The 12,937-nt window shown below is 34.4% G+C and overlaps 2 protein-coding genes across 3 annotated transcripts in view; one reads left to right on the forward strand and one right to left on the reverse strand.

Moving 5' to 3' along the window:
• Nucleotides 1-4,993: 4,993 nt before the first annotated feature.
• On the reverse strand, nt 4,994-11,351 carry LOC123536369 (uncharacterized). The gene is made up of 3 exons (XM_045319504.2): nt 11,236-11,351; nt 6,084-6,512; nt 4,994-5,744 (listed from the first exon to the last, which is right to left on the reverse strand). The coding sequence occupies exons 1-3, from the start codon at nt 11,302-11,304 to the stop codon at nt 5,658-5,660; spliced, it is 585 nt and encodes a 194-aa protein (XP_045175439.2). The 5' UTR covers nt 11,305-11,351; the 3' UTR covers nt 4,994-5,657.
• Nucleotides 11,352-11,416: 65 nt separating this feature from the next.
• Nucleotides 11,417-12,937, forward strand: part of LOC123536364 (uncharacterized) — a 29,633-nt gene continuing 28,112 nt past the window's right edge. For both annotated transcript variants that reach the window (XM_053528662.1, XM_053528661.1), the window contains exon 1: nt 11,417-11,921. In XM_053528662.1, the coding sequence (XP_053384637.1) occupies nt 11,438-11,921 (484 nt within the window). In that variant the 5' untranslated portion in view covers nt 11,417-11,437. The remainder of the gene's footprint in view (nt 11,922-12,937) is intronic.

The raw sequence follows: 12,937 nt of genomic DNA on the forward strand, positions 1-12,937 counted from the left end.
CTTTCTTTTTTTTTTTTTTTTTTTTTTTTTTTTTTGACAAATCTCAACCTCGAGTGGGATTTCTCATGGAAGTGGTGCAGGGGCCTCCGTGGCCGAGTGGTTAAGGTCGGTGACTTCAAATTACTTGCGACCTCACCGAAATGTGTTCTAGGGTTCAAGCCTCACTCGGAGCGTTGAATTCTTTATGTGAGGAAGCTATCCAGCTGGCTTGCGGAAGGTCAGTGGCTCTACCCAGATGCCCGCCCGTGATAAAATAATGCACAGAGGAGCACCCGTGGTCTTCCTCTATCATCAAAAGCTGGAAAGTCGCCATATGACCTAAATTGTGTCGGTGCGACGTTAAACCCAACAAAAATAAAATAAAGATATGGAAGTGGTACATTCTATTTATCAGCGTTTGTTCCCTGTCTATGGCGACACATCTCTAGCTCATTTTGTTGACACAGGCACATCTTTTCTTTCAGTTCAATGATGCGTTTGGAAGGTCACCATAATGTTTTTGCATATATTTTGACCTTTCTTGGCATTACGTCCAATAACATTTCACGATCTTTCTAAATTATAAACGAAAGCTGTTGATACATTCACAATACTGTCAGAGCATTATTCTAAAAATGAACTTTGCTCATACTCTTTAATTTATTCGTTTTTGTTTTGTTTTAATTCTATATCTGTTGTTCGGATGACGGCAAGTAGTGTGTTTAGACGACATGTTACGCTTTCTACTAACCTTTGTTGAAATATACAAGCAATAAAAATACAGAAGATATCATTATCAAGGGGGCATCGTTGTGACAGGAAATCGTGAGAAAAGGTACCTGTTTCATGTGAGGAAATTGGCAGTTACGTGCGGATAACAGGTTTGTACTGGTACAGAATCCAGAAACACTGGTTAGGTTAACTGCCCGCCGTTACATGACTGAAATACTGTTGAAAAAACGGCGTTAAACCCAAAACAAATGTTTACTGAAAATGGTAGAGATGCAAGTTTAAAATGCTGAATCAGATAAAACAATGCGTGTTCGACAGATGTCAAATAAAAAGAGCTGCAGTAATACTTAAGCTATCTTTATTCCATTTTATGATTGATTTACTCGGAGAAGACCACTTGAAAATTTATAAAACTACATTAATAGGGATATTTTTACCTGCAGTTGTGTTGTTATATCCTAGAAAATCCTGAAACCTGAAAATGTTCTATGAAAGCTGATAAACAGCTTTTTACTTCACTTTGTTATACCCAAAATTTTTCGTCTGTTCTGACTAGGTACTGATGGCAATACTTAAAAGAATTAAATGCAATTGTTACATTAATTATCAAAAAGGTACAATTTAGCCGATTTTAGCATTGTCTTTTTTCTTCGAGTAAAGTAAACATGATGTGAAAACTAATGTAAAATTTGAGCTTTTATTTGCTGTATCTTCCTTTGGAACACAAGAAAAGAATACATATTTGAAGCAGTGTGGTTTAGTTAGGCGGTGTTATTGATAAAATTGCCTACACCTTACTTGTTTTTCAATAATGAAGAAGATCTCTTCCTGGACAAATGCTTGTTGATTTAATTCCGGTTACGATGTTTGATTATCCTATCCAGTAAACATAATTTTACAAAGAAAATGAAGGCACTTCCCGTACATTTGTCTAATCTTATGCGCGCGTATCATTCACGTGAAAATTGAAGAACAACTTCTATATGTAATTCATAAATAACTGGGAGGCTAATTCATGTGTCGACCCAAACACTCTGAACTGTATAATACTGCATATCAGTGCTGGATGCAGCACATGGCCGCAGTGCTACTTTTAGCATAGTATGTAAATTCATCGATCATTTACACATTTGTCAAACTGCGAAAGAAAACGGTCCGAACGTGCAATGCAGCTCGTATGCAGCATTTTGCACATAAGACATGAAACAAGTCCTAATCTTTCGTTTGTACAATTATTTATTGTTTTGCTTTAATGAAAAGAATGACGACAGAAATGCTTACGGTACATAGCAAGAACATACTTAACATTTTTGTCGTTTTTATGGGCAGCGAAGCGTGTCCACATATTTACCATACCACAAATACGCTTATCCGAAACCGAAGAACAAGTAGTTCCATGTCCTCCATAAAGTTTACGTAATTCAAGTCTGTTAAACTTCAGAAAGTTTCTGAGATTCAATTTTATCACAAAATACATTGCTTAAGTACATATTTGTCGTGATCTATATTTTATTACAAAAACAAAGCGTATGAAAATGAGCATGCTTCTACTTTCCAGATTTTATTTTATTGATCACATGACCAAAACAATTCTTCATCACGTGACCAAAATAAACAATAAATAACTTATAAAAATAGTGCAGTACTTTAGCACCATCAGCGTAGATCTGTAATTGGTATTAAAACCAAGTTGCGTCTTTTGTAAACATTTTAACTCAGTTCCTGCTAGAAAAGTTAATCGAAATGTTATTATCATGACAACACCAAAGAGCTTGTTTTGGCCACATGATCAGAAAACATCTCACTATCACGGCGTGCGTTCTATTTCGATGCGATACTTAATGATAAAATTGCACCCGTGTATCCGTCGAAGTTTTTAGCATAGAAATTGGTTTATGGAAAGATATATTGCATGAAGTCAACAAAAGAGGTGTTATCTTATTTATTTTTCATAGAGAAAAAATACGATTCTTTCATAATATTTACGTAAATAATTTTAATTTGCACAACTTGGGGAAAATAATTACAGCCGTAACGGAGATGGCGTAAAACCCGTACCTGTTTCCCGAAAATACGAACATAAGCACTTCAATTTGATTTGATTATACATTCTAGCTGGTGTTTGTGATTGACATATCATTAAAGTGTGTAATTAATTCGAAAGAAACATTATTTTTAACAAGTTCATCTTTTAATCGCCCGTAGATTCGCGGTGTTTTCGTCTCCAAATATTCACGTACTGACGTACGATTTCTTCTCGGATAATTATACAATAGCGGGATTTAGAAGACTGCATTGAAATCATTTGAGACAATTCAAACTAAGTTTGAAAAATATCAATTTACAATATTTGCATTTTTAACACTAAAATTCATTAAAAGATCCTTAGGAAGCATAGAAGAATAATAGCAGACATGGTTTGATTGAGTCTGTTCATGAGAGGTAATGAAATGTGCAACACCTCTTACGCCCTCTAGCACCGGTATAAGCGGAACTCTATTACACATATGTTGAATGGACTCCATGATCCGAAAGGACCAGAAAATATAACAATACTTAAACATGCATGTTGTCATGATTATGGGGCATATTACATTAATCTACAGCTGAAAAATGACTGAATGCAACATGAAGAACATGACGTGTGCCGATATTGGAGACAATAGTAGTTGTTTTGGTTGTTTTAAAATTGAATGTCAAGGTCACAGGGGCCTGAACATGGAAATCCATTTCTGATCAATAACTTGAGAACCACTTGACCCAGAATGTTGAAACTTCATAGGGTGATTGGACATGTAGAGTAGATGACCCGAATTGACTTTTGAATCACTTGACCAACAGTTAAGGTCACAGATACCAGAACTTTGAAAACAGTTTCCAACCAATAACTTTAGAATTATTTGACCCAGAACCTTCAATCACGATGATAGGAATTACAGAGTAGATGACCCTTAATGTGTCTGGGGTCACTTGACTTAAGGGTAAGGTCACAGAGGCCTGAAGATGGAAAAACTCTTTCTGGATCAATAACTTCAGAATCACTTTACCCAGAATGTTGAAACTTCATAGGATGATTGCACATGCCGAGTAGATGTCCCCTGTTGGTTTCTGGTTCACTCGATCAAAGATCAAGGTCACAGGGGCCTGAACGTGGAAAACGGTTTACTGAGAACCACTCATAGGTTGATTGGACATGCCAAGTGGATGATCTCTATTGCAGGCAACCATTAGTATCTCTTTGTATTTTGCTCTTATCCTCTATTGACTTCTTGCCTATTACGACTATGCATTGGAGGAGACATGGGCATCTTCTAATTTGAAAATTAATTTCCCTCCTTCGAAGGTGGAGGTGAATATTGTAAATATTATTGTTTGATGATGGATGTTGGTCGGTCTGTAGATCAATCGGTTTCCGGATGATAACTGGAGAACGCTTGGGCCTAGGATCATGAGATCGGGAGATTTGTCATGACCAGCAGATGACCCCTCTTGATTTTGAGTTGAGTAGGTCAAAGGTCAAGGTCACATTGACAATATATTTTTTTTGCCAGAAAACTAGATTATGCTTTGGTCTAAGATCACATTTGATACGGAGGTCATTTAAGACTGGTAAATGACCCATAATTATTGATTAAAGGTCAATATGTTAAATGTCCAGTGACCACATAATTTCTGTTCCTTGTCAGTTACTACATGCAAGTGTTCTACAAGCTTTTGCTATAATTAGAATCTCCAAACATCACATAATTATCAATCAGTCCATGACATTTGCTCACATTTTCTGTTATTCCCCTTACTCCAATAAAAGCAGTGTTTTCCAATTGATTTGTTAAAAAATGCTTATAAAAGATTTTTGAGCAAGATTAACCAAACCTCACAAAATTGTCAATAAGCACATGAATATTGCTCATATATTATTTTATCCCCTTTGACTGAGTAAAAGTAGAGTTCACCCCTTGATTTGGTAAAAAAAGGTTGAAAATGCTTATTAATCAAAAGTAGTTTAACTAGAATCACCAAACGTAGGCTAACTGTTCATGCCCGTTACCAGAAGCTGTCAACCGCTGCCCACATCAGTCCTCTCCGTGCTTTGATAATGTATCTTATTCATATTTCCATTTATCAACAGTTTCATCTGAAGACAATTGTTTAATACAGACATCATAAAGGTACTTTTCTAGTAGACACCATAATCATTTTCTTTATTTCCAGAAGGCTGTAGTGTTGAATAAAAATCAGACTATATGACTTAAGATTTTAACAATCGGAAACTATATATATATCTATGTTAGAACTGCATTTAATTTTTGATCGTATCACAAAAATAATGCATAATGTTACAAACAAACGCTTTGTTTGGTACTGTTCTCACAGCTTACTGTTAAATATGTGCGTCAGCGGACAATGCTCGCACTTGATGTATTAACGCATCAGTATTCAAGTTCAGCTGTAAAACGCTCGTTTATTATAAACACGTCTTGGTCATTTTGATCGTTTTCATGTGAAACAATCATTCAATATAGTATACACAAAATATATTACATGAACTACACTTTCTCCAGTTCTGTTATAGTCACTATAACTCGCTTTCCTCGAGTTCAGCAATAGTTCTACCGCGCACTTGCAAGATAGTGTGATAGTGGATGAATGTCTTTAAATCATGAATTGTTTATTTCTATTGAATATAAATGAATACATCTAAAACATTTCGGAAAATAAAGATCTATATTTTGATAAAAAAAAACTGTTTTTCAAACTACCACATTTTAGTTTAAGTCTATGTGCCGTAAAGTACATAACATTCATTTTAATATATTGATGTGTACTTTAAGCAATTTCTTAAACTGTTACTGTTTATTTATGCTAGTATTTGAAATATTGCAAGATTTAATTAAGTCTGCGAATAGTTTGAATCAAATTAATCATAGTATTTCCAACCGAACAAATCATTCTTCTTCGACGTCAGCATTAATCAGTAGTTCACCATCTGATGACGTCATTTTCTTGCGACCTATGCCTTTAACATATGTAAGCTGAAAAGAAAAGAAAATATATGCTAATCTGTTATACAACTTATTGTCAGTTCGTACAGAAAATATCAATAGTTATACATTGATTTTCATAGTGTGACAGTGTTAGAATGATATTCTGTGTTCAGATGGATGAACCATATTATGCTGGTTAGCGGGAATTTCCATTTCATACAATCCCACATTGAAACAAAATTTCACTAACGACTAAACTTTTCCCTCCCAAACTAGCACACCCACATGTACACAAACTTCACACTATACCCTTTAAATTCTAAATAGGGTAGAGAGAAAATGCAGTATTTCAGAAATGCTTTGAAACAATGTGCAAACATGACTCACCAATTTAATCAAAGGAAATTGTCGTGTTGAAAAGAACATCCAAATAAAAGCGATATATAGAATAATTCCAAATACGGAGCAAACTACCAAAGCATGTAGATAGGTTAACTTAACACACGATGTGACTCGTATGTCATTAATTCTGTAAGAGCAGCTGTCATACTGGCCATAACAATCACCAAAGTTACTATCAAAGTTGACGTATAGATAACCGACTGGACACAGTTCCATGCAACGCCCGTCTGATAGCACCGGTTTTGTACATTTCGTAACATTTATGCACATGGAGCCGTCCAAAACCATTTCCGGTCCACATGACGACACACAGACAGAATAATTTCCGTTTCTCATTATAAATGGTTTATCAGCAGGACATGTCACATTTGGGCGTGTGTATTTCGCGGTCTCAACTGTGAGTGTAAACGGTATCTGAAAGTAGAAGTTTTACAGACGTATTACATTTGGTTGTGTATACCCAGCAGATTATTCAAAGAATGTAAATGGTATCTGAAACAAACAATGGAAAACAATGTTATTTATAGATATTTGAAGAGCTTGTTTGTTAAACAGCTATTGAAACAAAAGGTATAGAAGTTCAATATCGTTTACGGACTCGTGTGAGAAGGTGTATATAAATGGTGCAAATTGTAGATATACTACTAGAGATCAGTCAATCATACAAATAATAATCATACCTTGCATTAACGTATACACCTGTGTGACACAAGTTAAAAAAAAAAACAATGAAGTAACTTTCTTATTAAAATCTTAGTGGTAATTCATTTTTCTGTAATGCCAATTTTCATGGTTAATACTGAAGAGTGTTTTCTTCCTTTTATATATGATGTTTGATATGGTACAAATAAAATATATCTTAATCTCAGCTTCAACAGTGGGTCTTGAGCCCGCCCGCTTAGCTCAATAGGGCCAGCGCAGATCTACGGATCGCGGTGTTGAGTTCGATCCCAGGGCGGGGCGTATGTTCTCCGTCACGATTAGATAAAGACGTTGTGCACACTGGATAACCGGCTATTCTAACGCCCGCTGGAACAATAACCCCCGTAGAGTTTTCATTTATTTCTATTGATATGAAGCCAATCCTTGCAATTCAACTCGGCAGTTTTGTTGATGAATGGACATTTCCAACTTCTGGTCTGAAAACGATGGTTATATTTATAGAAATTCTCAAACAATTTCTTCAGTTGGAAAGATCTGTCCAAAATCCAAAGTTTTACGCAAATGTCTTTTTTAATATTTTCTACGTTCTTTCTGAGAAAAAGTTTTAGCTGTTAAACATGTATGGGTAAAAAATTATGACTGTCGAACACGGCCGGTAATATATATTGTCGCGTCGCGTCGCGTCGCTGAACTCGACATTCCATTAACTACGATAGCAATATGAATAATTTGTATGTAAATAAAATTATTCACGGTTTTCACCATTACTTATGCGTCTTCTTTCTTGTCTATGCAAAATCGGGTATTTAAAGCTAGTCTTCGTTTTTTCGATCAATAGTTACCCGCTTTTTCCGACTCATTGATTTTCTCGTTTTATTGCATTTTCACTCGAGGCAAAGTGTCTGGCAGTACTTTTACCGCGGTTTTGCAAGTGTAAATGGTTGTTTCAATCTAATATATTTGGATATAAATTATATTTAACTTATAATGTCATACATTTAATATTTCGATTTAATTCATAATATGCTAAGATGAGAGATCATATCTTAAATACATTTCTGCCTTAAATAGTAATATTTCCTCTGACGTATTTTGTAAGAGAACCTGTTTTTCTGTACTTCATTTCTTTATGTGAGTGAACGTGCAACAGAAGATGTATAATTTCGTTGTATATTTTAAATCCACATATGCAGTAATAACAATATTACTATAACAGCTACTTATATTTTTCTTTCTTTTACAGTAATTATTTGTGGTTCTTTTACCAGAGAGCGATCTTCGTTCACCCCTGAAGATGTTAGACTACTTTTTTATGTAAAATGTTGTCGTTTGAAAGGGATAAAATACATGTAACACTTATATCACCTGTTCTGGAATAACAAACTCAAAATATTCAGTTCTTTTTTTCCATTTCAAGGTTCAATTCTTTCTCCTTATACCTTGTCATCATGATGTACAATCTCTTTGAACCCTTCAAACACTTCTACAATATCCTGAAACAACTAGCTACTTAATAGCATTTAGATATGATTTAAACAACATTGGACAGATTTTGAAACTACAATTCCTTTATTACGTGACCCTTAATATTAATACTTAGCAATACTTGTAAACCAGCTACTTCATCCCTTATATTTTTATGGAAGAAATGAAACACAAGAGTCCCGAAGGAAAGGCCACATTGAGACAAGTTATCTCATGTAATATAAAGAAATGCTCCGGACAAGAAATATTGCTTTTTCAAACTATGGAATAACGTGAAGATATTTAACAGTTTGTCGATGCATATATAGAAATTACGAGATCGGACATAAATTACTTATACTAATATATAGCCCTTTGTAACATATTCTGATCCGAAAATCAGTCCACGAATGTAGAAATTACAGCCCAGACAAGACGAAACGACGGACGGAACCAAGCAAAGCAGAGGACTGATAGATAATGGAGCCAACCAGAATTACTCGATAAGGCATTAGGGGAATATATATACTAAATGCATGTGTATACAAAGCTGTACACAAATAAAAGACGAAATAAATTGAAAACAAAAGAACCAAATAGGCTAAAAAGATACAAAACATACATAACAAGGGACACAGGGCATAAAATGACAGGATGACTGTTTTAAAAACTTGCTTAATTGCGACCCCTGTATTCTCGATAGCAAATGCCTATTGCAAATACCGCCAGCCGTATATTCGACAGTCATATTTTTCACCCATACATGCTTTACGGCTAATGATAACATTTATATTTAATCCTTGGTCTTACATGTTATATATAAGTAACCTGCGTTGATATCTAATCGTTTTTCATAATTTAAACTCTACAAACTGAGATTTTACAGCGCCTTTGTTATATTGTAGTAAAATTATTATAGGCCATTTAATCTTTGTTTTATGATTGATCTCTAACTTTAAACACATACTTAAATAGTGAGTGGTAATCTATCATGTGCTATTGGGCAAACAATCGGATGTTTGAGTTTTATGACTCTCCAACCTTTACCCCGTATTTAAATTAAAGAGCTGTGATCATTTTCAGCGGTTTACGTACTGGTTTAATATGTTTATTAAGTCGTAAACTGGGTGTTTCCTTTAATAAAATAGCTATATTTCAATTTAAAATAACGATATCTTCCCTTTAAGGTATCTTCCATAGCAGCGAATGGTTTTATAAAAATCGCCGTTTTGATACTTAACAAGAGTTTCGAATAATATGTCAGGGAAGTAAAAATTATATTAAAACTACAGCAATTAAGAAACAAAACAAGAGCTGTCGGAGGACAGCAACGTTCGACTATTCAACAGCCTTGTCAATTGAATGAATATTAAAATTATTAAAAGGAACATTATTTTGTAAAATTGCAAAACATGGTCATGGAACCTGTACAATGCATATCAGCTCTTGACAATGGACAATTGTGTAACTGCGCTTATTTTTCAAACGCGCGTATAAAATCAATGGAATTCAATTGCAACAAGGAGATCTGTCGTTTTCTTCGGGGGGTTTTGTATATACTAGCGATTTTAACTTTGAACTTTTTGGTGTTATTTTTATAATTGATTATTTTAGGATGTAGATGGACAAATGATGTAAAAATGTAACGATTTAGTTTAGAATGTCGTGCGTAAAAAGGGAGCTATATTTTCGCCTACAGTTGGTCAGAATTTATGTAAAACATGTAAACAAGAACAATATAAATTATAACGCGACGCCAATAACCCCAACAAAACAATTTCAGGAATAACTATTGATAAGCAATTTATTGCGATGTAACACCCTACATTGCCTTACCAAAATGTATATAAAAAATAAAACAATTGAATCAAATGAAGGGTTAAAATGATTTGAAATACTGTTAAAGCTCATGAAAAATTTGACCGGCTGAATTAAAAGTTTCTTGTTATTTCTACTTATCATTTAGGTTTTCTTCAAAGGCTCCTCTTCTTAAACTCATTAATTAAAACAATAATAAAAGATCTGACTATTTTATCTGTCAAAGTCCTAATGTTTCAGTCACCTGACATTAATTAATAACGCCATTCACAACGTTGCAATTACACAAAACATATGCCTTATTTCCACATCTTTACTGAGAAATTATCTAATGGGCACATATATAGGTAACACAATTTTAAAGTCTCATAATGTATCAAATGTGGCTGCCACAGTTTTGTTATGAAAATAAGATATGTTAATTTCTTGTAAAATCTTATGTTTGATTATTGTTTTCTCAAATGTTTGACAAATGTTTTAATACTGATTAATACTGGAGAAAATATGATTGGATTCATTGTTTTCAATTATCTCCCTTTATGTCTCTAACTTTATAAGGACATGTGCAGTAATAGATGTAGTGCTTTTCTGACTATGTAATTATGCATAACACCTACTTGGACACTCGTTTCACCTGTTTCTAACATGAAAATTAAAAGCTTTATGAAACTTTAATACTTATTGAGTATTGTATACAATAATGCTAAAACCCGCCCGCTTAGCTCAGTAGGGAGAGCGTTGGTCTACGGATCGCGGGGTCGCGAATGTTCTCCGTGAAGATTTGATAAAAGACATTGTGTCTGAAATCATTCGGCCTCCACCTCTGATAATTAATGTAGGGAAGTTGGCAGTTACTTGAACAGGTCTGTACTGGTACAGAATCCAGGAACACTGGTTAGGTTAACTGCCCGCCGTTACATGACTGAAATACTGTTGAAAAACGGCGTTGAACCCAAAACAAACAAACAAAACGATAATGCTAAATACCGTGACTCGTTTCTCCTGAAATGGTTGAAAACTTGGACTAATAGTACTACATATAATTATTCAGACTAAAATATGTTCTGGCAATATTTTAATTATATCCCCCCCCCCCACACGCGCGCGCACGCACACACATAAATGTTCCCAGTATACACACAGTCACATTCTAATATTTAATATCAAGTTAGATAAAACTTCTTCAACTTACACCAGATATCCTCTCCACCAATCCAGTACAACAAGCAACACAAAGTAATGTCAGAAAAAGTGATGCCATGCTTTGCTTTACTGATATATTATAATCATTTTCGGAAAACGTCAAACACGCGGGGATTTCCGATAATCTATTTTTACTCACTAGACCGCGTTGCATAAAACAACACAAAAGAGTGTGCTTATCATTTGCAGTCATGTGTACGATTACAGAAAACGTGTGTACTGATAAAAATGCAGCTGATCAGGATTTAACTTTAAAGATACCAAAATTACCTGACGGAAAGACGAAACATTTCTTTGTTTCGTATAACAGTTTAGACAAACAACGTGTATTTGCTATCGTTGATGAAGTAGAGAAACGATTCGGACTCCAGTGCGTTTTTGATGAACGTGATTTTCAAGGCGGGAAGGATATATCAGTGAATATACGTGAAGGAATGATGAATTCTTTGAAGGTGTTACTTTTTCTTACACCGAATTTTCTTCAAAGCGGGTGGTGCAAGTATGAAACAGATGCTGCTTTTGTTTTATCGATGGGTTGTGGATATAGTTGTATTGTACCAGTCCTGCTTGAAGAGTGTGAGATACCACCAACACTTGTGACATTGACTTACATTGATGCAACAATCACTGGAATAGATGTGCCTGAGAAAATAGCCTCCGCCCTGCTACGCCACGGTATGTAGCCAATCCCTGTTTCTCGTATTCTCAGGGTTTCTCATATTCTCGTTTTTTGCCTTAAAGTTGTCAGATGATTTAATGTTTGTTATTTACTATACAGGAATGGTATGGAACTGACACACTGAAAATTTCAAGTGATTTGAACGCAAATTGATGAAACTATGGGCATTTTACTGAATTTTCGAAAAATCCTTATTTTTTTCTGGTTGTGTTAGGCCCCTACCAAATTTGCCATAAATCATTTATTATGCACTTGTCATATTTCTTGATGTATTTACTACAGATTATATATTTTTATTACACAATGATAATATTAATGTTTTAAATTCTACAACTTAGTTGTGATGAAAAGTCAAATTTAAATCCACGGGAATACGAGAAACTCTTGGCCCATTTCTGTGGTTGAGAGAAGTATCAAATACTGTAACAAAATAATTAAATGGGATAATTTCTGTAATTCATGGCTCCATCTGAAAGACAAGTGAATTTTCTACAAAATAACACCTAAATGCTGTTTATGAAATGGTTAATCTGTTACTGGGAATAAAAACAACCCCTTAGGCCCCTGAGAATATGAGAAAACAGGAACGTGTCTCAACGTTTTCAAGTTAAAGCTCCATAAAGCTTTTAACTAAGTTAAACGTAGTCTCATCGTTTTCAAGTTAAAGCTCCATAAAGCTTTTAACTTTATGTTAAAAACAGATCAAGCAGCTATTCAAATTGATGTTATGCATAATTCCATGGTCTTTCAATATTATACATGAACCTATCCAGTTAGAGCAATAAAAGGAGATATAAATCATAAACAATGGATTCAATAATATTTTCCACTGTGTTTAGTCAGTATTCAAACATTTGCCAAATACATGAGAAAACAGTTATCAAAAAGTAGGATTTAACAAGAATATTTTATGCTGGTAACAAACGATGTGGCGGCCATATTATTAGGCTGGCGATTTATTCGCCAGACTATTATAACCATAAATCCGAGATTCCGCAAAGTTCAACAAAAG

The sequence above is a fragment of the Mercenaria mercenaria genome, chromosome 17 (assembly GCF_021730395.1).
Source record: "Mercenaria mercenaria strain notata chromosome 17, MADL_Memer_1, whole genome shotgun sequence".
NCBI lineage: Eukaryota > Metazoa > Mollusca > Bivalvia > Venerida > Veneridae > Mercenaria > Mercenaria mercenaria.